This window comes from Myotis nattereri, assembly GCF_964212035.1.
Source record: "Myotis nattereri genome assembly, chromosome: 15".
In the NCBI taxonomy this organism is placed as follows: Eukaryota; Metazoa; Chordata; class Mammalia; order Chiroptera; family Vespertilionidae; genus Myotis; species Myotis nattereri.
In genome coordinates this window covers 33146018-33170281 of record NC_138090.1, presented here as the reverse complement: position 1 = coordinate 33170281, position 24264 = coordinate 33146018, and the positions used below count along the sequence as shown (strand labels likewise).

At 52.3% G+C, this 24264-nt stretch overlaps 3 protein-coding genes across 5 annotated transcripts; 1 reads left to right on the top strand and 2 right to left on the bottom strand.

The window, feature by feature from the left end:
- Positions 1-219: 219 nt before the first annotated feature.
- TMEM147 (transmembrane protein 147) lies at positions 220-1970 on the bottom strand. Its single transcript, XM_081107473.1, has 7 exons — positions 1791-1970; positions 1650-1719; positions 1155-1214; positions 934-1070; positions 712-796; positions 502-623; positions 220-418 (listed from the first exon to the last, which is right to left on the bottom strand). The coding sequence occupies exons 1-7, from the start codon at positions 1865-1867 to the stop codon at positions 295-297; spliced, it is 675 nt and encodes a 224-aa protein (XP_080963599.1). The 5' UTR covers positions 1868-1970; the 3' UTR covers positions 220-294.
- A 195-nt stretch (positions 1971-2165) lies between these two features.
- GAPDHS (glyceraldehyde-3-phosphate dehydrogenase, spermatogenic) lies at positions 2166-11774 on the bottom strand (the record flags this gene model as incomplete). The annotated part of the gene is made up of 11 exons (XM_081107864.1): positions 2166-2327; positions 2406-2503; positions 3523-3685; positions 3845-3996; positions 4299-4380; positions 4788-4906; positions 5027-5117; positions 8071-8177; positions 8337-8433; positions 9228-9405; positions 11708-11774. 11 exons carry the CDS (start codon positions 11772-11774, stop codon positions 2255-2257), a joined length of 1227 nt encoding a protein of 408 aa, XP_080963990.1. The 3' UTR covers positions 2166-2254.
- Positions 11775-16352: 4578 nt separating this feature from the next.
- SBSN (suprabasin) lies at positions 16353-21450 on the top strand (the record flags this gene model as incomplete). Of its 3 annotated transcripts, XM_081107863.1 has the most annotated exons (5): positions 16353-17151; positions 18502-18747; positions 20161-20226; positions 20335-20379; positions 21271-21450. In XM_081107863.1, 5 exons carry the CDS (start codon positions 16777-16779, stop codon positions 21292-21294), a joined length of 756 nt encoding a protein of 251 aa, XP_080963989.1. In that variant the 3' UTR covers positions 21295-21450. The 3 variants fall into 3 exon arrangements, with proteins under 3 accessions (XP_080963989.1, XP_080963988.1, XP_080963987.1); XM_081107862.1 differs by having other exon boundaries at positions 16353-18747; XM_081107861.1 differs by having other exon boundaries at positions 16777-18751.
- Positions 21451-24264: the final 2814 nt, after the last annotated feature.

The window sequence follows — 24264 nt, the reverse complement described above, 5'->3', positions numbered from 1 at the left end:
CCTCTATCGCCTGTTCTCTAATTTGCCACTGCTCAAATATTATATACTTCAAGGCCTTCAGTCTACTCTGGAAAAACAAAGAGCCGAGGAACGGCTATAGGAACACAGGACAAATCAGAGCCAGGCTGTCTACCTGGCTCCAAAGCCAGAACAAGGGCCTCTGGGACACAGGTGAGTGTGGCATTGGCAGACAGCTCCAGAGAGAGATGTAGGCGGAAACAACTTCTCAAATACTGTTTAATTCACTAAAACCTGGAGACAAGGAAAAGGTATGTGAATGCCTGGGACCCAAGCCTAGGAGTGCGCGTTGACAACAGCAACATACAAGGCCAGGGTGCTGAGGGCCAACAGCCCTGTCACTACTGCTCGGGCCAGAAGTGCCGTCCAGCTGCCCAAGGAACAAAGGTGGACGAAGGTCCTGTGGGGAAACATCACAATGAAAGAAGGAAAACAGATCATCCAGCCCCTTTTGGACCCATCCTTGAATCCCACCCAACTCACTCCATGACAAAGGCCTTATAGACGCTGAGAAACATCAGCAGGAGGACAGCTGGCCGGAAAGTGTGGTACAGATCGTAGCGTGTTATCATCCACACCTGGGCAGATGCAATGATGTAATGGACCTGAAGGGAGGCAGGAAGTCAGGGCCAAGTATTGGGGAGAAGTACTGCCACCAACAGAGGGTGTGTATGGGACAGTAGCACTGCCTACCAGACTGATGTTGGAATCAATGCTCATCTGGATGTATTTCCAGTCAAATTCAATGCCCCGGGCTCCAACCCAGAGGGGGATGCAACTGAAAAAGGCAAAGGGAAGGATTCTCCAGTACCCAGAAACCCTCAGCACCCAGAATCTGAGCCCCCACCCTCCAGAACCTCTCTGAAACCCAGGTGTCCTTTCTCAGGAATCTGGGCTTCAGGCTGCTGCACACACCGGGACATAATGAGCTCTGCAGTGGCCCAGCCCAGGGCAGCAACCATAATCTTGTACTCCCCTTTGCCCGCATTCCGAGACATGACCAGGTTGAGGCCTACTAGGTCTGCCACGTCCACGCTGGCCTTCATGAACTCCTGTGGGTCGGGTTAAGGTCGAGTAAGTACAGATGCCAGGGGCCTTACTTCCGCACTCCCTCCCCCCTTCCTCGCCCCACTCACCCCAATGAAGTCATAGATGCCGCCTTCCCAGGTGGGAAAGAAAGTGGCCAGGAACAACATCTGAGAACGGAAAACAGAGGTCACCTCAAGGTGCGGGAAGTTAGTGTGTGCTGGTTCTGGGGTTCCCACATGGAGAGGGACCACCAGATGAGGGGGCAAGATGACAGGACCCGTGGAGATGTAGGGAAGAGGCCTGGAAGCTTTTCTGTGGTGATCACAGGGTCAGACCCGGAGGTGCTGGGCTGGCGGCCACCAGCAGCATTTGCAGCACCCGGTGGTGGTTGGTGGCTCTTAACCATACAAACCCCCTTCACACCATATAACCGAGTTTCTCAGTCTTACAAAATCAGCTACGCAAGAGCTGCTTGGAGGCGTCTCCTCAGGTCCCACCCTCCCAGGGCCATCTTCTATGGGGAGAGCCGAGGACCACACCGCGCCATCGGGCAGCTGGGTCTGCGCGCCTGGGGCCAGACGAGCGGCTGTGGGCGCCCTCACCTTGCACAGCTGCACGAAGAGGTAGGTGACCCCAGCCTGGACGCACTTCCAGAAGGCATTGTACTCGGACCTGCAGGAGCGGGCGGTGAGGGCTCGCCCGGCCCGCGCCCCCGCCCCGCCCCGCGGCCGCCCCGCACTCACAGGCCGCTGCACTTGTAGGTGATGAAGTAGGGGAAGTAGGCCAGCGCGAAGCAGTTCCCGAAGTGAAACAAGGTCATGGCGCCGCCCCCGCCCGCCGCAGCGCAGGTCCCTACCTCGCCCTCCAGACGCCTGAGCCCGCGCCGGGCACCCCGGCCCCCGCCGCGGCCCGCGCGGCCTTCTGGGAGCGGAGTCCAGGGCGCGGGCGCATGACGTCACGAGCTGCGCCCCGGCGCGGAGCGCGGCCGCCGGCGCCTGCGCGGGCCGGTCACCCCCCCGGGGAGTCGGCGCCCAGGGGAGGCGCTCGGCCCTCGCGCGCCGGCCGCGGGAGGAAGTGGGGCCGGGCCCCCGGGAGCGGCGCAGAGACACGGGCCAGGTGTGAGCACGCTGTGTTTATTTCACCGGCGGCCCGCGGGAGGTGGAGGGTCTGGGCAGGGAGCACGGGGGAGTGGAGGGGCTGTCGCGCTTCACTTGTCTCGGCTGAACATGTACCGGAGGAGGTCCACCACCCGGTGGCTGTAACCGTATTCATTGTCGTACCTGGGGAGGGCGTCGAGGGTTAGCGGGCCCCTCGCCGTTCCCCCAGCTCCCCGCGCCCCCTGACCCCTCCCCCCGTACCAGGAAATGAGCTTCACGAAGTTGTCGTTGAGCGCGATGCCGGCTTTAGCATCGAAGACGGACGAGTGGGTGTCGCCGATAAAGTCCGTAGAGACAACCTGGGTGCCAGAATTTCTGAGGTAAGTTTGGGTCGCAGAGAGAGACCTCCAGGAGGCCAGGTTCTGACTCAGGCATATTGATTGGCTATGCCTTCGTCTACGACATCTGATGGAGTCCTCCTGTGTCCAGGCTGTGGGGATGGGATATGAAGAAGGCACCTGGGGGCTTTGCTGGTGGGGGACTGGCCAAAGGACACAACCACGAACACCCTGATGCCGCACCAATAAATACCATTTCCTGGGGATAATTCAGGCATTTGGAACGGGCTGGCAGAGGCCCCAGGTGGAGGCACCAGGCTGGGTCGGGCTGACGGGCCCTCAGCAGAGCTGAGGTAGGAGGAGCCGCAGCGCAGAGGCTGAGGGTTGTGGCCCTGGTGTGGTTTTCTGCAGGGGGGAGGGAGGCGGGTGTGATCTGATTCCATTAAAACAAGAGGCCCTGGTGGCTGTGTGAGGGTGGCCTTGCAAGGAGCTAAACCAGGGAGACAGCACCAGAGATGGTACTACTGGGGGCACAGGGACAGTGGCATCTGTTTTTCACAGGGAAGGTGCCTGCCCATGGCCTGCCCTGAGCAAGTGTTGAAAAATGGTATATTTTGTCTTGTTCAGGAAGCATGTATTGAGCATCTGCTGTGTGCCAGGCCCTGAGAAGATGGCTGGAGCTATGGAAGTGAAAAGATAGTCCCCAGACCCTTGCCTTCTTGGAGTGCACGTGCTCGCAGGACCAGCAGTGACTGAGATGGAATTTCAGGTGAAGAAAGGGGCCACAAAAAGAACACCTTGCTGAGGAGGGAGGGAGGCTGAGGTAAAGAATTGGAGGAGGGGGGACAGATGTATGGCCACTTGGGGGAAAAGCTTTCCAGACCAAAGGGGCAGCAAGTGCAAAGATGCTGAGGCAGGAGATCTGACTCCCAGCCCTGCAGTTCCTATCGGGATTCATTGTGAGCAGCTCCTTGGCAAGTGGGAAGTCACGCTCTCCCCCCAGAGGGTTCCTCCCAGGGTCTCTTCTCCTCAGTCCCTACCTCGTCCTCCGTGTAGGCAAGTATGCCAGCCATTGGCCCCTTGGCTGCTGCTTTTACGGCCTCCTTGATGGCCGAGTATGTGGTAGGCCGGGCCAGGCGGCAGGTCAGGTCCACGACAGACACGTCTGGGGTTGGTACCCGGAACGCCATTCCTGTCAGCTTCCTGGACAGTCCCACATGGAGGTGGAAGTCAGAACCCAAGGACTTCTCCATCTACCCCCTCCCCTCCACCTTCCTCTCATTAGATACCTCAAGGATTGGGGCCCGTCTGCTCTTCCCAGGGTGTGCCTCCCACCCTGGTTGCAGCTTTCTGCCCTCATACCCTTTGAGGTCTGGGATGACTTTGCCCACGGCCTTGGCAGCCCCTGTAGAGGCTGGGATGATGTTCTGGTGAGCTCCTCGTCCGTCTCGCCAGGCCTTCTTTGATGGCCCATCCACTGTCTTCTGGGTGGCCGTGTAGGAATGGACTGTGGTCTTGGGGAAGAAGAGGGCTGGGGTGAGGCCTTCCTGCTCCTAAGTTCCTGTGCCTCTTTATTTTAGGTCTGAAGTGATGAGCCAGGTGTGGAGGTTGTGGGGCCACCACAGACCACTGGAGGGGCACCTGCAAGCTGGGGTTCAGCCTTGCCGAGAGTTACACAGAATTTTAAAAGACTCTACCACTGGCGGGCCTTTCCTCTTGAAACCAGTCTCTTTCTATTAAAGTCACACACTAATCCTGAGAGGAAGCAGTACAGGTTCCCTGCCATCCATCCTGCCCAGCCCTCTCCCCAACTCACCATCAGTCCTTCCACAATCCCGAATCGCTCATGAACGACCTTGGCAAGGGGGGCCAGGCAGTTGGTAGTGCAGGATGCATTGCTGAAACAGCCCAGTATGCAAGGGAACTGTGAGGTGAGTGTCAGAGCCACCTTCCACCCTTACCTCATTTTGGGGAGATGCTCAGAGGCTCGGATTTGTGAAAAGTCAGGATGGGGATGAGAAAGATCATTGGGAATGCCTTTAGACTGAAGGAGGCACTGGAGGTGCAGCTGGGGGAAGCTCCCCAAGCATGTTCTCCAGAAGTTGTGCATTTTTAACAGGTCCAGGGGGAAGTTTACATGGTGGCTGTTAAGACTTTGGGAGGGAGAAGCAGATGGGGATGTGAAAGCAGCACCAGTGGGAGTGGCGGTTGGGGGATGGGGAGGCTGAGCCTGATCCCTTCCCATCACAGGCTGGCATGTTCTCTGGACGTCACCCACCCACTTCTGGATGTTGCTGCCAGTTACCTGACAACTTTCATGGAATCAGGATTATAGTCCTTTTCATTCACCCCCATGACAAACATGGGTGCATCTGGTGAGGGTGCGCTGATGACCACACGTAAGGCACCCGCCTGGATGTGGCTCTAGGGAAGGAGGAAGGAGCACTGGTGTCATGAACTGATGAGATGCTTTGAGTGTCACCCCCCTCCCCCCCCCCCCCCCCCCCCGCCCCCAGCCAGCCCCGCCCACTTCTCCCCACTTACAGAAGCTTCCTCTTGGGACAGGTACACTCCTGTGGACTCCACTACAAAGGGGCTTCCGACAGACTTCCAGGGGATCTCTTTGGGCTGCTTGCTATGGAGAGGTGGCAGGGCTGTGTATCAGCCTCCCTTGCATGGCCTTGCCTTCATAGTCCCTGGCCTTTACTGTTTGAAAGGCTGACTAGACACCTTCCCACCTGGCCTGTAACCATCTGTTCTCCCCACCCCACACATACCTAGTTATCCCAGGTGGATTTGACCCTGCTAGCCTTGCCTGTTGGCATTTTGCTGAGGAGGGAGGCTGAGGTAAAGAATTGGAGGAGGTGAGGACAGATATATGGCCACTTGGGGGAAAAGCTTTCCAGACCAAGTGCAAAGATTCTGAGGCAGGAGATCTGACTCTCCCAGCCCTGCAGTTGCTATCTTGATACATTTCGAGCAGCTCTTGTTGGCCACTTACCTTGATTGCCCTTCCTCTGCTATGCCCAGTATATACAAGTTGCCACCTTCCCTACTCAGGCTCATTCACCCTCTGTCTCCAGGGGACCACCCCTGACTACTGCCAACCAGGTCAGGCCCTTTCTATGCCTAGAATGTAGACTCCAGAAGGGCGAGGCCTGCTGCACTGCTGATTCCCTGTCCTCACAACCTCACCATGGCCCTCCTTGCCTCTTGTCTCTAGCACTCAGCTTCTGCAGCCGGGAGCCTACTGCCAGAGGCTGAGCAAGTCCCTGAAGACAGGAACTACATCCTGGGAGCAATGGGGGGACGGGCTTCCGTGGGGTCAGCAGTGGTTAGTGTTTTACATCAGAAAGGTCAAGGCCTTTTTGGTTTCCACTTTCATAAATTTATATTTTTACTTGATAGTTTAACATTTGCATTTGAAACAAATATTGCTGTTTTCTACTTGGTTTGCATATGAGTCTTCTTCACAGGACTTATCACAACTGCAGTATTCACTTTTGTGATTTTTTTGTTAGCATCTCTCTCATCTTTTAGACCGCTTTGTGGCAAAAGGGTTGTGTCTGTTTCCTTTGTCATTGAGCCTGCTCCCTCCAAAAGGGTTCAGGCAGTGTTTGTAGGGTTATTTTTTATTAGCCATCCTACACATGTTTACTGAACACCTGCCACGTGCCCATGTTCTAAGTGCTTTGCCTTCACTGAATCATTTAACCCTTACACCCTGAGGGTTAAATGCCTTATTGGCATTTTGTAGAGAAGCCAGGGCAGAGGTGAAGGGGTAGGAGAGAGAGCTGTCTGGAAGTATAGGCAGGCTGGTCCTAGGATCTGTACTGGCTGCATACCAGATTAAAGGAACAAATGAGTAGCTTCCTCTCCCTGGGCCACCACGCATGGTTCTCTTTTCCTGGTCACCTGCTCTGTCAGGTCACACTTTTCATCATTTGGCTCAATTACCTCTTCTCTGAGGCCCCCCATCTCCTGCCTTCTCATTTGGAGGGGGAGGGTAACTCAAACTCCTCTGCAACAGTTGTTAAGTTGGCACCTCAGGAGACCCCAGCCCTTTTCCTTAGACTGTCGGGCCCTGCCTTCCTGCCCAGGGTCTTGTTTTGAGGATTCCATTCATTAATTCTTCAAGGAAGTTGTGAGTTTACCCAGAGCCAGGACCTGCACTATAGGTGCCAAAGCAATAGTGGTGACAAACTGACAGGATTCTTCCTGCAAGGAGGCCTTGTGGGAAAATGCCCTTCGCAGTGCTCCCCACATGCCTGTTAACTGGCTGTGCTGCCTGCCATGGATCTGATCCCCATCCCCATCAGTTACATGAAGAAACAGGCTCAAGGAAATTCACTTCCTTAGCCCAAGGTTGTCTAGAAAGGGTTGAACAGGGTATAGTACACACAAAAGCAACATCACTTTTGTGCCTGGAAAACACCCACAGTGCAGTGACAGAGTGGGGTGGTGGGGGGAATAACCACTGCAGTGACCTGACAAGGCAGAACCTGAGTAGGGGTGCACAATGGGGGAGAATGCTGCAAGTGGGAGGAACGACGGTGCCCAGGTTGAAGGAGAGGACACGGTATGTCTAAGTAATGACCTCTGTGCGGGAATTGTTTTTGGTTATGATTTCAAACTTGGGTCAAGAAGCTTCTCTCACTGATGTTCCAGTCCCCACCTCCATCCCCTCCTTCCCAACCCTGACCACCTAACCACAAGCCTTCCTTGTCCCTCTTTTATTCACACTCCCTACACCCCAGTAAATGAGAGGGGCTGGGAGTGGACCTGCTGGGAGGAGCGCTGGGAAGGCTTGTGAGCATGCAAGCACAAGTGTATGTCAAATGGGGGCCAGCAGTGACCAATAGTTTACATTAGAAATATGAAGTAAAATATTTTCCATTTTATAATTTTTTAGTTTTCTTGATGTCTTTGGAGCATATTAAACATCTAATAATGCTTTTGATTTGCAGATTCTGGACATATCTTTAAATGGAGGAAAATTAACATCAATAATTATGTGAAATGGGGCCAAGAGGTGGGTGGCCACTGTGGCTGAGGTTATATTAGAAGGCTCAGGTGTAGGGCTCATAATGCTTGTGGGGCCCTATCAGGAGCTGGGATTTTATTTCTGGGGTGGCGGGAGGGTTTAAGTAGGGGAGTAACGGCCTAGTTGACATTTTAAAAAGGCCTCTGTGGTTGCTGTGTAGGAACCGAGTAGAAGCACTTGGCCATATGTCGATGTCGCTTTGTGGGAAGGGAGATGAATAGGTTTGGGGGTTGATGGAGAATCAAGAGGTGAGGTTTAGACATGTTGAATTGCTATGCCTGTGCAAAAACTTGTAAATGTGCACTAAATCAAAATGCACATTTTGATTTATTCCTGAGTAGAGTGGGGCATCTTTCTAAGTTAGTGCTTCCTAACCATTTTAGCAGTCACAGACTTCTCTGAGACCCCCCTCTTCCAACCAGTACTGAGAGACATACATGCTGAGGGGTTATGAATCCCGAGGAGAGGCTGGGATCCCATTCATGTCATCTTTACACTCCCTCCATTAATGTGTTGCAGGCATGCATCAGACAGCTGCCCTTACCACTGGAAGACACTGATCTCCTGTTTATCCACAACCAGCAGTCCATTCTTGTATTCCACAGTCCCCTTGTATCGGCCATGGGTGGAGTCATACTTAAACATGTACACCTGTGGGAGACAGAATGGCTCCTTATCTTGGGGGTGGCAGGGGTGGGGGAGCAAGCATCCCTAAGGAATCCCTGCCTTGGTGAAGGTTTCATATTGCACCTGAGAACCTCCCTGAGAGCACCCCTGAACCCCCGATCCTACCCTTTACCTGCTACTCACCATGTATTCCGGGTCAATGAATGGATCATTCACTGCCACCACCTTAACACCTTTCTGCATGCAGGCTCGCAGCACCAGGCGACCGATACGTCCAAATCTGTCCAGGACAGGGGTTTGGGGTTGTCTTCCGAATCCTCAGCCAGCAGGCAGAGGAGGGGACAGGAAAGAAGGGGGCAGCAGGAGGCTCCTCAAGGGGACTGGGTGGGACGACTCGGTCTTGGGGAAGAAGACAACCAACCCTTTGCAGGCAGCTATTATCTTGCTCATGATCTCACCAGCTTAACTGATTTGCCTGCTTCCTCACCCATCCATTCTTTACCCCATTCCTAATCGTGTAGTTGGATGGATCTTAAAGAACTTCAGGCCTGATTACGTCTCTTGGCCTGAAAGCCTCTACAGCTCTATCAGTAAAACTAGATCCAAATTCTTTACCATGGCTTACGAGGCCCATCTGCTTTCCAACACTCCTTCCTCTTCTGCCTTGCTTGCTCCACACCAGCACTGAATTCCTGCCTGTCCTTTGCATACTGTGCTGCCACCTGTGCCCCCAAGCCATTGCTTGCTGCACAGCTGCCACTCAGGCCTCACTCCAGTGTCATCTCCCAGAGGTCTTTCCTGACACCCCAGCTAACACTGGCCTCTCAAGTCTTACTATACTTCATACTGTTCATTCACACATCACCAAACCAAATATTTGATGTTTTCCCACCAGAATGTGAGCTCTCTTAGGGGACAAAGCCCTGTCTACGCCCCCCCTCCCCCCCCCAATTCTCCAAGGTGGACAGAGTGAAAGCACTGATGGTGTGAAATGTGGAGATGCCCTATTCAGTAACTGGAGGAATGCCTGGGCCCTATGGCTTCAGGAAGGCTCAGAGGCCAGGGCTGACTCACCCATTGATGCCAACAGTCAGTTCCCGAACCTTCTGAGGTGGAGGAGGAGGTGGAGGAGGTGGGGCTTCCTCCTTGACAGGCTCTGGCTCTGGTTCTGGGTCTGGCTCTACCACTGGCTCTGGCTCTGGCTCTGGCTCTGGCTCAACTTTGGGTGGTGGCGGCGGTGGTGGTGGTCTGGCTACTGTTGGAAAGAGTGGGGGTGGCAATGAACTGCACCATCACAGTGAGAGAAAATGAGCTGTTTCCCAAACCTACCTGATCCACAAAATGAACAGAGGATTGGCTTGCTTTAAAATATCAATGCCAGGGCCCCTTCCCTGGTGATTCTAATTCAGTGAGTACTGTGTATCTTTAACAGTTGCTTGGGATCACACTCTGAGTCAGTTTCCTCCTTTCTAAAATGGAGATAATAGTACTCTCAGAGGGTCACTGTGAGGATTAAATGAAGTAATAATATATGTAGCGCTTATGACAATAGTCTGAGAACATTCCGCATACATTAGTATTTCAAAGGCCTTTTCCCAAATGGTCTGATAATTCATGTAGCCCACTGGTCCCCAGAATGTTCTGATAAGCATCATCCAGAAAGTGCCTCCTAGGGAAATCTGACTCAGTAGGCCTGTTTTGAGGCTCAAGTGTTTCTAAGGAGCACTTCAGGTGATTCTTACCCTCAGAAAAGTTTAGGAAATACAGATATACCAGAACATGAAACAAATGGAGATCTTTATCAGCTCCCGGTTCTCTAAACATACTCCCACTCCCTTACTGCATATTTGAACATCTGTGCTTGGAGGTGTGCCATCTGAGCTCCAGGTGAAGACTTGAGAGGAGGGGAGATGTGGAGAGAGCAGTCAGGGATCTGCCTGGCAGAGGGCTTCATACTGGGGATCAGGCACGGTTGTCATCCCTGCCTCGACTACTTGGCATCTGGCCTTGTGCAAGTTTCCTGTCATCACATCTGACCCTCTCCTTGGGGGCTTTTGGGAGGACTCAGTGAGATCTCAAGGTCCAGTAGTGCTGATTTTAATACAGGGGAGGAAGTCTGATCTACGTATTCATGAGGAAAGGGAGAGAGGAGGGGATGGAGAGGCCGAAGGATGAAGGTGGGAGATGGCTTTGGCACTACTAGAATCAAAAGCACCTGGGAGGTGGTGTGGCTGGGAGCCAGCGGCCCGCTGGCCTGTTGTCTCCCTGACCTCTGGCAGCCACAGACCTTGTGGCCTGAGGCTGGGCTGTGGGTGTTTGCTGTTAGTACAAGTTCATAAAAGTATTAGTCTTTATTGGTGGCAGAGGCCCTGTGATTATTGGTGACCTTAGGATGTTTGCATTCCTTGGGGTTCTGTTCCTGCTATAACAGGAGATTTGTCCATCTGGATTGAGTAGGGATGAATCTACTCTACCTAAACTCTCCCAACTTTCCCTAGCCTTCCCCTCCATTCTAGGGGTGCGGTACCGGGGCTGGAGAAAAGCTGCTGCACTGAGCGGGAGCCCAGCGGAGCTTCTTCCGTAGGTGAAACACTGTCACAGGTGACGCCACGTGCTGGGCTGAGCTCCACTTCATGGGCTCAGAATCCTGTGAGGCAGATGCTACAAATCCACCTGACAAAGGGAAAGCCGAGGCCCAAGGGCACAGAGGGCACAGAGCTGGGCACCTGCAGCAGGCAGCGGGTTCCGGCCACGCCCAGTACCTTGGGGGGGGGGGGGAGGAGCTTCCTGGCTGTTTCTCACCTCCACTCCCCTTCGGTCGGTGAGGAGGCCGGGAGGGAGCGGGTGGCCTCCCGAAGACCTGGGGTCCTTGGGTTGGAGTGTGTGTGCGCACGCGCGCACTTCCGACTAGATCAAGTAGGGCTGCCCAGTGGCCGCGAGCGGGACTCCGAGTCCCAACTCACGATTCCAGTGAGACCCCCACGGGAAGCGGTTTGCGCTCTTTGACAAGCGGACGGTACATACGCTGACCTCGCTATGTGGTTGCGAGGCGTCAGTAAGTGCACGCTTGTGAAGCGCTGGGCACAGCCCTGGGCGGGGCAAGTATCCTCGCTGGGTGCAACACGGAGGGAGCCCACCAACTCCCGGCGGCCCTTCCGCCCTGGTCGACGGGAGCGTCAATTTTAGGTGAAACCTCCCTCGCCGAGCTTCTCAACCCAGCGGCTGTCCTCAGAGATGCCCCCTCATAAACTCGGCCCCAGGTTCCGTCCCGGCCCCTGCTCCTATCCTTCTACCACGCGCGCGCGAGGCGCCCAGCCCATCCTCCCTCCCACTATCGCCGTGAAAACCACTTGGCAGCAAACTCTGGTGGCCGACTGGGGAGGGGTGGCTGGAGGGTGGGAGGAAAGGGGCCCGGATGGTAGAGCCCGTCGGCCAGAGCGCGCCTTCTGACCCTCTTTTGCGGACGCTCTATGAAGGGGGCTCCGACCCAGCGAGCGCTGTGCCCCCTCCTCCCTCCCCCCAACCTCCCCAGCGGGCTCCGCCTCTTCCCTCACCGGGGCATGGCTGTCGTAGCAGCTGGACCACGGTGACATTGGTGAGGACGATGTCGCGCTTCCTCATGGCCTAAAATTTCATGACCTGGCTGCCCAGGGGCTCGCCGCGATGTTACTGCGATGCGGGGCGCGGGGCTAGTGGGGCACGAGCTTTCTGCCTTGACGTCACAGTCCAGTGATGTCACAGAGGCGGTGGCGCAAAGGGCCCATCCCATCCCAGGGGAGGTGTGCTGTCTGCACACCGTGCACCACCATTCCAGTGCCGCCGCTGGCGTCTAGAATGGAATCCAACTTTTTACACTGGTCCTCAAAGCCCTTCCCTCTCCCTAAGCACACTGGCTCCCTGCTGTTCCCCATGGTTACCCCAGCTGTTCCTTTATGCCTGGAAGCTCTGCGGAGGCCTCCCCTCAGCTGGCTGCCTCTTGGTTTCCCTCAGGTGTTGCCCTTTATTTTTATTTATTTTAAAAAAGACATGTTTTTATTGATTTTAGAGAGAAAGGAAAGTAGAGGGAGAGAGAGAAATATCAATAGGTTGTCTTGCACACATCCCTACAGGGCATCAAGCCCACAACCTGGGCATGTGCCCTGACAGGGAATCAAACCAGTGACCTTTTGGTGCACTGGATGATGCTCAACCAACTGAGCCACACTGGCCAGGGGTCAGGGCAGGTGTTACCCTTTAAAAGAGATCCTCCTGACTCCCCATCTAAAGTTCTCTTCTTTCTCAGTCACTACCTCCCATCAGCCTCACCCCCTCAATGTACCCACCCTTCAGGAAGCCTGTCTAACTTCCCATCCTAGATTAGATGTTCCAATCTAAAACTACTCAAAGGTTATGCTATTCTTTTATTTTCCTCATGTTGTAATGTACCCCGCGAATCACAGAAGGACGCCTCAAGAAGTCGAATTAAAGAGTCACATTTATTGCAATCCGGGACTATGAGGGGCCATTCCCCAAATCTCATAGTAACAAGATGGTCACAGCTCCAAGGTTATATAGGCAAAAAAAAATCACAAAGGTATTGATTACATCCCAGGGTTTAGAATGAGAAACCTGGCTCGCAAAAAGCAGTTTACAGAAGCAGAATTAAGCATGTTAATTATAGTTTTGGGTCTCGGGGTCACTGAATTGACAGAAATACATTATCTAGAGCCCTCGGGTTTGCAAAACCTAGTTTGCAAAAAGCAGTTTAAACAGCATGCTATAAACACATTATCTAGAGCCCTTGGGTAACCTGGGTTTATCTAAATTACAGTTTTGGGTCTAGAGCCCTCTGACCTTGGGATAACTGTGCTGTCCTTCCCAGGTGAAGGAAAAATGTGCTTTCTAAGACCAGTATGACCACAACCCATGGGATATTCACATTACAATCAATAAGGCATTTAATTGAATGGGATGATTTATATAATTCAGAAAATCAAAATTTTCCATGTTAAACAAAGCAAATAGCTACATAAGCCAAACAGCAGGGTTAAAGTGAAAGTATAATTTCCAACTGAGATGGTTGCTACCACACTTCACTCACAGCAGATGTCTCTAAACCCCATTCTTTTCCTTGTGGCTTTTCATGTAGTTCAGCGGTTCTCAACTTGTGGGTCGCAACCCTTTTGGCGGTCGAACGACCCTTTCACAGGGGTTGCCTAAGACCATCCTGCATATCAGATATTTACATTAGGATTCAGAATAGTAGCAACATTACAGTTATGAAGTAGCAACGAAAACAATTTTATGGTTGGGTCACAACATGAGGAACTGTGTTTAAAGGGCCAGAAGGTTGAGAACCACTGAATTGTAGTTTGTCATGACCTAGTTATGATTTACTTGTTCATTGTCTCCCACAAGGCATGCATTCTTGTTTATTTTGTTCACCCCTGGGCTCCAGCACCTAGAACTGTGCCTGGAACAAAGCAAGCTTCCACAAACGTTTGGGGAAGAACCAATGGACAGATGGTCCCCTTCCCCTAAAGCACTGTGGGTGGGGGCTTGCTTGCACATATGTGACTCACAGGCAGGTACCTGCAGGGCCAGTTGACACACAACTGTGACCAAGACTTAGGGGTGTGGGGGTTGGAGCCAGGAAGGAGTCACCATCCCAGAAAGAGGTGTGGAAACAAGAAGGGGCACAATGATATGACTTCTTCCCCAACCCTCCATGGGAAAGCAACTGCCATGGGATAGGGTGAGGGTGAGACCTTCCTGCTTGGATGGCCTGGGAGAGGTGGGAATGAATCTACTAAATTGGGTGTACATACTGATAGGGAGACCTCAATAAAAATAAGTAGTGATTAAACAAAGGGGGGACGAACTTTACATGTATGATCAAGAGGGGTGGAAAGACCATACAAATAAAACCAGGACTGAAAAGGGACTGATTTTGTACAACTTTAATAGATATGAAACGCTTGATGAAATTAAAATATTTCTTAGAGAATATAAAGGACCAAAATTGGTACAAAAAGAAATGGCAGATCTGAGTATGTCAATAACAAGAGACAAAGAGTTAAGATCCCAAAGGCTGATTCAGATCCTGATTTTTTTTTTCAGATCCTGATTTTATGACAAGATCTGCCAGAGTATCAGGAACAAGTATTTGCCAGACTATAGGAAATGTTGCAGATCCTAACCAGAGCTGGGAAGCCTGCGGCAGCTCCTGTGCAGAGAGGCTCTGGGCAGGGTGCATGTTCAGAGGCCCTGTGGATTGGCATGCACACTGTGTACTTCCATGGCGAACTTCTTGGGAGTTCTTTGGGGGAGCTGTGATGGCCCCATGACTGAAAGCTCCACCCCTCACTCTAGGAAAGCAACACAGCCATGTAGCCCAAATCAGCAGAGGATGGCAGGCCAGTCTCACAGAGATAGATGCCAAAATCCAAACCAAATAGTGGCCAATGGGAATGGAGCACTGAGGAGGGGGCCTGAGGCTGACAGAAGATGGTAGGGTAGGGCAGAGAGAGGGGTGGAAAGACAAACGGAGAAACCCCACCTGTCAATCTCAGGGAGGATTAGGATTCTGGAGCTCCCCACCCAGCAATCTCCTGGCATGGGAAACTCCCTCATTTAGGCACTGGACAGAAAAGCCACACCTGAGGTTGCCCAGGGATTTGGCTTTGTTCCTGGAGCGTGAAACTTGGAAACCTATGATGAACTCAAGCATGGAGAGGTGGTACAATTAGTCACCCTCTATAGGCAGAGCACAGAGAAGGCAGAAGCTCCTGGGCCTCTGGGTCTCGGATGCCTGGTTCTGGATAGAGCCAAATGTCCAGGATCTGGGGTGGAACCTGGGTCTACCAAGGGAAGTGGGCCGTGTTGTCCTTGTTTGAGCAAAGCCCCAACACACTTGCAGATTCTCACCACACCTGGGCACCCACACACATAACTCTGCCACCCCCACTTGCTCACACCCTGCACATTCCTTCCTGCCTGGCCTTCCCACTTGCAATCCCACCTCCACCCCCTCTCTCAGTCTCTCCTCTTGGCACAAAAACCCAAATATCTTACACCCCTTCACCCAACTGTACCCACCCACTGGCTCTTGTCCTTCTGGTCTCTGTCTCCCTCTCAACTAGCTCCAGATAGATATTCTGCCACAGATCTGCAAACCACTACCTGTCCTTCCTCCTGAGGCCTCTCTTCACACTTAGGCCACCTCTTAGCAGTTTCTTCCTCCAACCCATGCTGCCATGTCAACACCTGGGGCTTCGGGTTGGGACTTATGAGTCTCCAGGGGGAGGAGGCCAGGAAGAATGAGCTCCTGGCCCCCAGCCCAGGTTCTGGCTGACAGTCTCCTGCTGTTCTGGGTCTCCAGCCCCTCCCCATGGCTGCCTTAACCGGCTTTTCAGGAGGCACTGCGTCCTGTCCCAGCTCATGGCAATCAGCCCCCTGCCCTTGCCCAAGGGCTGGGAGGCAGGAGGCTAGGGTTCTGCGAGGAGAATGTGATCCTGGCTCCAAAATCTGCAACCCTTCCCAAGGGACTCTAGGCTACTCTGGGAACCCAGGCACCCTTCCCCCCAAGCACCCTCTGAGACTCAGACTTAGGCCTATCCTTCCTTTGGCTTCTTCTAATCCATCCATTTGTCCAATTTATAAATATCTACTGAACTCCAGGTAATGTTCTAGACGTTGGGGATATAGCAGTAACTAACACAGACAAAGCCCTGTCCTCTGGATGTTTATAATCTGATACGAGGGACAGACAATAAAAAAGGTAGTTTTGGATCAATTAAGTGCTATAAAAACCAAAGGATGATATTATAGAGTATAACTGGGGGACGGCCAGGAAAGTTTTTTGAGAAGGTAATATTTGAGCCAAAAACAGAATGAGGAGGAACCTGCCATGTGAAGATCTAAGTACTGATACCAGACAGAATAGCAAGGGCAAAGGCCATAAAGCAGGGATGAGCTCGGTGTGTTTCAGGACTAGGGAGAACAACAAGGGAAAAGGCCATACAGCAGGAATGAACTTGGTGTTTCTGAAGGCCAGGGAGAAGTCCTGTGTGGCTGAAGCGTAGTAAATTGTGTGTGTGTGTGTGTGTGTGTGTGTGTGTGAGGAGTGGGTCAACAGGAACAATAAGAACAAGGTCTGATGATTTCCTCATCTCCCTGAAAGTGCTCACCTCCCCCTGACTGTACCTCTTATCTTTCTAGAATCTCAATGCTGGGAAGCTGGATCCTTGATCCCCTGAGAGGAGTGAAGAAGCTGAGGAACCAGAGATGGGGGGTTATTGAAGGTGGGGTTGGGAGAGCGGAGGCCTGGCCAGTGGGTGAGGAATGAAAAGAGGAGGTAGTTGGGAGGGCAGACATCTAGGCTCTGGGGTGGAGGGCCTGAATGGGGCAGGGAGCAAAGATGCCATGTGAGTATTCTTTATTCATGACTCACCTTCTCTTCCTCCTCCTCTTCATTGCTCAACCTCAAATCTCCCTGGGAAATACCTCCTTGACTGGAGACCAAGTCAGTGCCTCACGGGGGTAATTGAGTCATGAGGGGTGGAGAAGAGGGAGGGAAGCAGAAGATAAATAGCAGCTTGGCTTCACTGGTTCCTCTCTGCATCCTCCCCACCCTCCCAACAATATGCATCTTGCCAGTTTGATCAGTTCCTGCTCCCTCCTACTGCTTTTGGGGGCCCTGCCTGGATGGGCAGCCAGTGATGACCCCATTGAGAAGGTCATTGAAGGGATCAACCGAGGGCTGAGCAATGCAGAGAGAGAGGTGGGCAAGGCCCTGGAAGGCATCAATAATGGCATCACTCAAGCTGGAAGGGAAGTGGAGAAAGTTTTTAATGGACTTAGCAACATGGGGAGCCAGGCCGGCAAGGAGCTGGACAAGGACATCCAGGGGCTCAACCACGGCTTGGACAAGGTAGCCCATGGTACCAACAATGGCGTCGGACAAGCAGGAAAGGAAGCAGAGAAGTTTATCCATGGGGTCAACAACGCTGCTGGACAGGTTGGGAAGGAGGCAGACAAAGTGATTCAGGGGGTCCATCATGGGGTCAACCAGGCGGGAAGTGAGGCAGGGAGGTTTGGCCAGGGGATCCACCATGCCGCTGGGCAGGCTGGGAACGAGGCAGGGAGGTTTGGCCAGGGGATCCACCATGCCGCTGGGCAGGCTGGGAACGAGGCAGGGAGGTTTGGCCAGGGGGTTCATCATGGGATTGGTGAGGCCTGGAAGGAAGCAGACAAGTTTGGCCAGGGGGTCCACCATGCCGCTGGGCAGGCTGGGAATGAGGCAGGGAGGTTTGGCCAGGGGGTCCACCATGCCGCTGGGCAGGCTGGGAATGAGGCAGGGAGGTTTGGCCAGGGGGTCCACCATGCCGCTGGGCAGGCTGGGAATGAGGCAGGGAGGTTTGGCCAGGGGGTCCACCATGCCGCTGGGCAGGCTGGGAATGAGGCAGGGAGGTTTGGCCAGGGGCTCCACCATGCCGCTGGGCAGGCTGGGAATGAGGCAGGGAGGTTTGGCCAGGGGCTCCACCATGCCGCTGGGCAGGCTGGGAATGAGGCAGGGAGGTTTGGCCAGGGGGTCCATCATGGGATTGGTGAGGCCTGGAAGGAAGCAGACAAGTTTGGCCAGGGGGTCCACCATGCTGCTGGGCAGGCTGGGAAGGAGGTAGAAAAGTTTGGCCAGGGGGTCCACCATGGGATTGGTGAGGCCTGGAAGGAGACTGAAAAGTTTGGCCAGGGGGTTCATCATGGGATTGGTGAGGCCTGGAAGGAGACTGAGAAGTTTGGCCAGGGGGTCCACCATGCTATTGGGCAGGCTGGGAAAGGAGGAGACAAAATAGTCCAAGGGGTCCATCATGGGGTTAACCAGGCTGGGAAGGAGGTGGGGTGGTTTGGGCAGGATGCTCATTATGCCACAGGACAGGCTGAAAAGGAGGGAGACAAAATAGTCCAAGGTGTCCGTCCTGGGGTCAACCAGGCTGGGAAGGAGGTGGAACAGTTGGGCCATGGGGTCCACCATGAGGTTAATGAGGCCTGGAAGGAGGCAGAGAAGTTTGGTCAGGGGGTCCACCATGCAGCAGGGCAGGCTGGGAAAGAGGGGGAAAAAGTGGTCCAAGGGGTTCACAATGGAGTCAACCAGGCTGGGAAGGAGGTGGAACAGTTTGGCCATGGGGTCCACCATGAGGTTAATGAGGCCTGGAAGGAGGCAGAGAAGTTTGGTCAGGGGGTCCACCATGCAGCAGGGCAGGCTGGGAAAGAGGGGGAAAAAGTGGTCCAAGGGGTTCACAATGGAGTCAACCAGCCTGGGAAGGAGGTGGATCAGTTTGGCCAGGGAGTTCACCATGCCGTTGAACAGGCCGGAAAGGAGGCAGACAAAGTAGTCCACGGGGTCTACGATGGGGTCAACCAGGCCGGGAAGGAGGCAGAGAAGTTTGGCCAAGGGGTCAACCACGCTGCTGGCCAGGCTGGAAAGGAAGCGGAGAAACTTGGCCAAGGTGTCCACCATGCTGCTGGCCAGGCCGGGAAGGAGGTGGACAGGTTGCAGCAGAATGCTCATTATGGGGTCAACCAAGACGGCAAGGAGGCCAACCAGCTGCTGAATGTAGGTGAACAGGGGTGGGGAAATGGGGAGAAGGGGGCTGGGGAGGGAGAGGTTAAACATTTAAGACATTTGGGGAGCCCAGGTAACCTTCATGTGGTGAAAGAAGCTTAGGCAGCTATATAACCGTGCCCTCCTTCCTCTCCTTCTTTACAAAGGAGCTGGTGGTCAGATGGTCAGATGGATCAAGCCGTCTTATCTGCAAAGCTTTAAACCAGATAGTGTGAATGTGACCCAGCCCCGCCTCCGGGAGCTGCCCTCCTAGTTGAGGAGGACTGGAGGGAGGAACATGAAGCCTCTCCTGGGGAACAGGAATCAATTACTGAGCCAGTATCTGTGACTGTGGGAGCAGATGAGTATTGAGAAAAGGCAGAATATGAGTGTGAACATGAGGAATAGCTTTGGAGATAAGCCCTTTTTTGTTTAATTTTCATAACGAGCCTTTGAGGTTGTCAGGGCGAGGAGACTGTCTTGACTCCCTGATTCTCAGATGAGAGAACTGGAGCTCAGTGAGGTTTAAGGGGATTTGCCAGGGTCCTGTGGCTAGCACACATCTTCGGCAAATCACAGGCCCGGGTTCTTCCTCTTCTTCACATGCCTCATCAGAATAGGTCTCCTGGAGGGTTTCTGATCCCCATTTAGGTAGAGGGAACAGTTACTGGAGGACAGGAGAGGCAAGCAGCACTATGCTTAGCTGAACAGGTACCAAGGAAGGAGCTTGGCAATAGAAGGCAGACCCCTGCCTGCCTCAATTCTCTACTCTAATCTCCATGAGGAGGCTTTGGGATACTATCTTGAGGGACTGGCCCAGGCCTCAAAGCCTATAACCACATTGGCTTCCAGGCAGGGAGCCAGGGAAGTGGGTGGGGAGGAAGGGTCTATGTAGAAAGCATGCATGGTAGGCTCTGAGACAGACAGCAGGATTCACCATGTAGAGACCAGGAGAGGGAGGTTTGTGATACGGCTCCAGGCTGGCAGCAGCAGCAGAGTGGCACTGCTGAGCATCTGGGGACAGGATTGAAGATAGGGATCAACCTGAGTTAGGGATCAGGCTCAAGTGTGTGTGAAGGGTATAGAGTTGAGGTCAAGGCTGAGGTTAACCATGGTCTTGGTATTTGTGTGGGTCTTCTGGGTTCCCTTTCTAGCCAGGCCACTTCTCAGGGACTGAAAGCATCTCATTAACTAAAATAAAAGGGAATGGGGGGAAGAGTAGTCAGTAGGGGCAGACATCCTTACTGGCTTTTCTTCCCATCTCTTACAGAATTACCACAGCAACAAGGCTTTGGGGTTTCTTTCTGGACAGTGAGGGATAGTGGGTTAGTCACCCTAGGGGGCAGCAGGTAACTGGGGAAAAAGGAACTTGGGAGACCCTCAGGGATTGAGGGGTTGTAATGATGGTCTGGGCTTTGTCAACAGGGCGGTCACCCAGGCGGATCCACCGGCCATCACGGAGGGGGCGCAACCACAACATTAACATCTGGAGTAAGTCTCACGAGCAAAGCATAGACTTGGAAGTGGGGGAATGGAGGCCCTCCCGAGATGGTGCTGGGGTGGATGATGGGCACTGACCCTCTTGTCCTTGAATTCCAGGCTTCGGTCAACAAGCCCTTCATCAACTTTCCAGCTCTATGGAGGGTAAGTGCCCACATGGTTTTAGATTTCTGCTCTCCGTCTTGGGAGATGTTTGTACATTGCCCTTCCCATTGCCTGCTCATAGACAACTTCACTGTGGACAGACTCTCAGCCCTTCAGAGACTATGCAACCCATTTCCCAGCCCTGCTTGTCCCTTTCTTCACCTGCTCCTTACCCTTTACATCCTGTGTTTACCTCTTGGGTGTTTTTCATTCCCACTGAAGCAAACACAATCTGGCAGAAAAGACCTCCAGTGGCACATGTGCATCTATGAGCCAGGGAGGGAGGGGTGGCTGGAACCATCCCCTCCATGTGCCCACCATCTCTCCTCATCATTTCCTCTGTGACTCCCTCCCTACCTCAACCTACTGTAAACACCCCTGCTATGCATCCCTGCTGTCTTACAGCAATATGCTGGGTGGTGGAAACTGTAGCTCTGTCCTTTCCCTGAATCAAGACTCCCATGGGATCCTCATCCAAAGTAAAGTCCTAGCTGTACTCTTTGGATTGAGTACCTCAGCTGCCTGAGGCTGGGCGGAAGGCTAAGGGTGTGTAACAAACAGCTCTTTAGACTGCTCCTGGAATCCAAAGGCACACCTTGCTTATTCCCGGGCTATGGGGTGGCAGGGGATTCTCTGAGGCAAAGCAGACAAGGCTTCTCAGTGCTTACAGAGTCCCCCCTCTTGGCATCTCTGCCCTGGAGTACTGGCTCCCTGTTCTTTCTCAATCTAGGTGCTACCTTCCTTAAGATATTCTCACGAACATAGGCAATTACTGGGCCAACGTAGCTGGTCTCCCTCTCATTTCTCTAGGGAAGGATACGAGGGCAAAGGTCTCACTGCCCTTATGACTGCATACCCTGCATTCACTCCCTGTCTCCTTCTCTCTTCCAGAGCGTCGCCGACATCATTCCCTAAACTGATGCACTGGCCTTGCTGAGCAGACTGGCTTTCCTGTTGGCATACCAGCTGAAATGACTTGGAGGAGCTAGGGATGGGGGGCGGGTAGATTTCGGGCGTCCCTTGAGGGAACTGTACTGAGATTTGTGAATAAATATGACACAACATACTCTCATTATGGTCCACATGCTTCCTAAGGAGGGATGTAAGGGGAGGCTTGTCTTTTCTCTTCTTGCTTCTATTCTGAGAGCTGGGGGTCTGATGTACAGGACAGGTTGAGCTGGAGATTTCAGGCTGATCAGATCTAAGAAGGCGGTTAGAGAGACAAACCGAGTTCCATTAGTGTGCAAGGTTCGTGGTGAGCACTGGGAGGAGCACCATGAAGGAGAGCCACTTCAGGCCAGTAGTGGGGGCGGAAACCAGGGAAGAGATGGCAGAAGCCATCTCCGCATCCTCATTCAGGGGATGTTGCGCCAAAGGAATAACAATGATTACTTGGACTTATTATGCAGTTTAGGCCTGCTAGGCTCCCTGACGGGTGCTTTACATGCATGACATCACTGAAGTCTCCCAACCAGTTAGGTAAGAGGTACTGTTATTGCCCCATTTTATTGAGAAGCATGTAGAGGCTTGCACAGGTTAAGGACATGACTAGTATTTGGAGGGAGAAACAGCCTAACAGCTACAAGGGATATTCTAAACAAAGAGGTCTTTCCTTGTTTGGCACCAGTAGCTATGGGAATCGGTGAATAAGGAGAGAGGAAAGACATGCATTTGGGAGGTCCCCTCTCCGGGAGGAAGGCCAAAGGTTCAGGGGAAAGGCACACTGGTGGCAGGAGGGAGAGCTTCTTCACAGAGGCAGGAATGGTGACGGAGGAGGCCCAGCTTTCAGATCTGTGATGACCAAAGCCTGTGGAGTCATCATAGAGCTACTACCTTCTGAGCACTTACTGTGACGAGTGCTCATGCTCTGTAACCATTTAAACTTCCCCAACCCAAAGGCATAAGTCCTCTTATGATCCCCATTGTATGGATGAGGAAACTGAGGCTCAGAGGTGCAGAGCACTTGCCCTGGGTGGCCCATGAGACAGCAGCAGGCCTTCCTTTTGCCAGAACCTGCTGGGAGACCTGCATTCCAATCAGGATCCTGTGCCTCCACAGGGGCCATTAATTTCCTCCTCTATAAAGCAAGGATGCTTGCTTGCAGAAGAGGACTGTAAACATGGCTTCCAGCATCAAAATTCCATCAATGGTGGGACCAAAAGAAAAAGAAAAAGAGAGACAGTGTTCTGCCCTGTAATTTACAGGCTTCCTGAGGAGACAAGGCATAGAAACAGACTATGAAAACAAATGCAAGGCAATGCAGCAGTAAGAACAAATAACACACCAGGGAGGGTGTGCATGACAAAGGTGATGTTCCTGACACTTTATATTGAAAATGTTTCTAATTTAGCACAAAGATGAAGAACCTTAGAGTGGACATCTGCATACCCACTATTTAGATTTTACCACTAACATTTTTCTATGCTTGCTTTATCACACATCCATCAATCACACACATCTCTCCATCTAGGCATCTATCAACACATTTTTTATGCATTTCAAAGTAAATTTCAGACATCTATTTCCTGCATTTTTTAAAAGAGAAGCATGCATTCATAGCACACATTACTGAGAGACTACTCTGTGCTGGACATTGTTTCATACGGACTGGAGGACTCCCTTCTGGAAAGGGAATACTCAAGGGAATCACCCTGTCATAAAGTAAAAACTTGCACTGATTTTATTTGTATGCACATTTTCTTGCTGGATATATTTGCCAAAGAGGTATGGGGTAAATCATTATGGACTGGGAGTCAACCCTGGGAGGCTTCTGGAAAAGAAGATCGTAGCTGGTTTTGAAGGGTAAAAGGAGCATGGCACATTCTTGCCTCGAGGCCTTGCATGCTCTTCACTCTGCTAGGAATATTCTCTATGTGCTCCCCCTTTTAAATTAAAGTATAGTTTACTGTTTGCAACACCATGAACGGGCCTGACCTAGAAGGCATTATGCTAAGTGAAATAAGTCAGAGAAGAACAAATACCATAAGACTTCAATACATGTGAAATCCAAAAAGCAGAACAAATGAACAAACAAAACAGAAACACACATAGGTACAAAGGACAAATTGATAGCTACCAGAGGAGAGAGGGGTGGGGGCATAGGTGAAAAAGGTGAAGGAGAATTAGAGGTCAAAACCTCCATGTCCCTTTTGTCCCCTATGTTAGTTCCTCCTCGCTCTTTAGGTCTCAGCTACCTTGACCACACAATCTGAACCAAAGACCCCCTTTGTTATTCTTTCTCATGGTACACTGATTTTTTTTCTTCATAGCACATATGACAATTTGTAGTTATATAGAGGGTGTCCCCCCAAAATGTGCACACACACTTTGAATAATTATAAAGGCAATGTTTATCAAAATACATTTCATTCTCAAAATTGAGCAATCAGCTGTTTCAATATATATGTTTTTTTTTGGGGGGGGACACCCTGTATTTACTTATTTCATATCCATTTTCCCTCTAGACTAAGAGGTTTAAAAGGAAAGGTCAGGCTAGGCACACATGGCTGGCAACTGGTAGAGGGAAGGCTTGAGCAGACTTGGGAAAGGCCTTGGAATAAGTGCGAGCAAGAATGAGGCACCTGAGACAGGTAGGTGGAGCCAGGCTGGGGAGTAACAAAGACAGGAGGTGCCAGTTTCTGCAGATGTGGAAGAACAAGGAGAGGACTTTGGGCGGGACCGGACAGCCATCTTTATTGGGTGCTTACTATGTCTATGCTAAGCACTTACAGACATGATTCATTCCAGCCTCACAACCTCTCATGAGGCAGGTACCATGATTATCCCCTTACAGATGATAAAGTTGAGGTTCAGGGAAGGGAGAGAGTTGCCTGAGGCCACCCAGCTAGTAAGTGGTGATGGCGGGCTCTCTTCAAGAGCACTTCC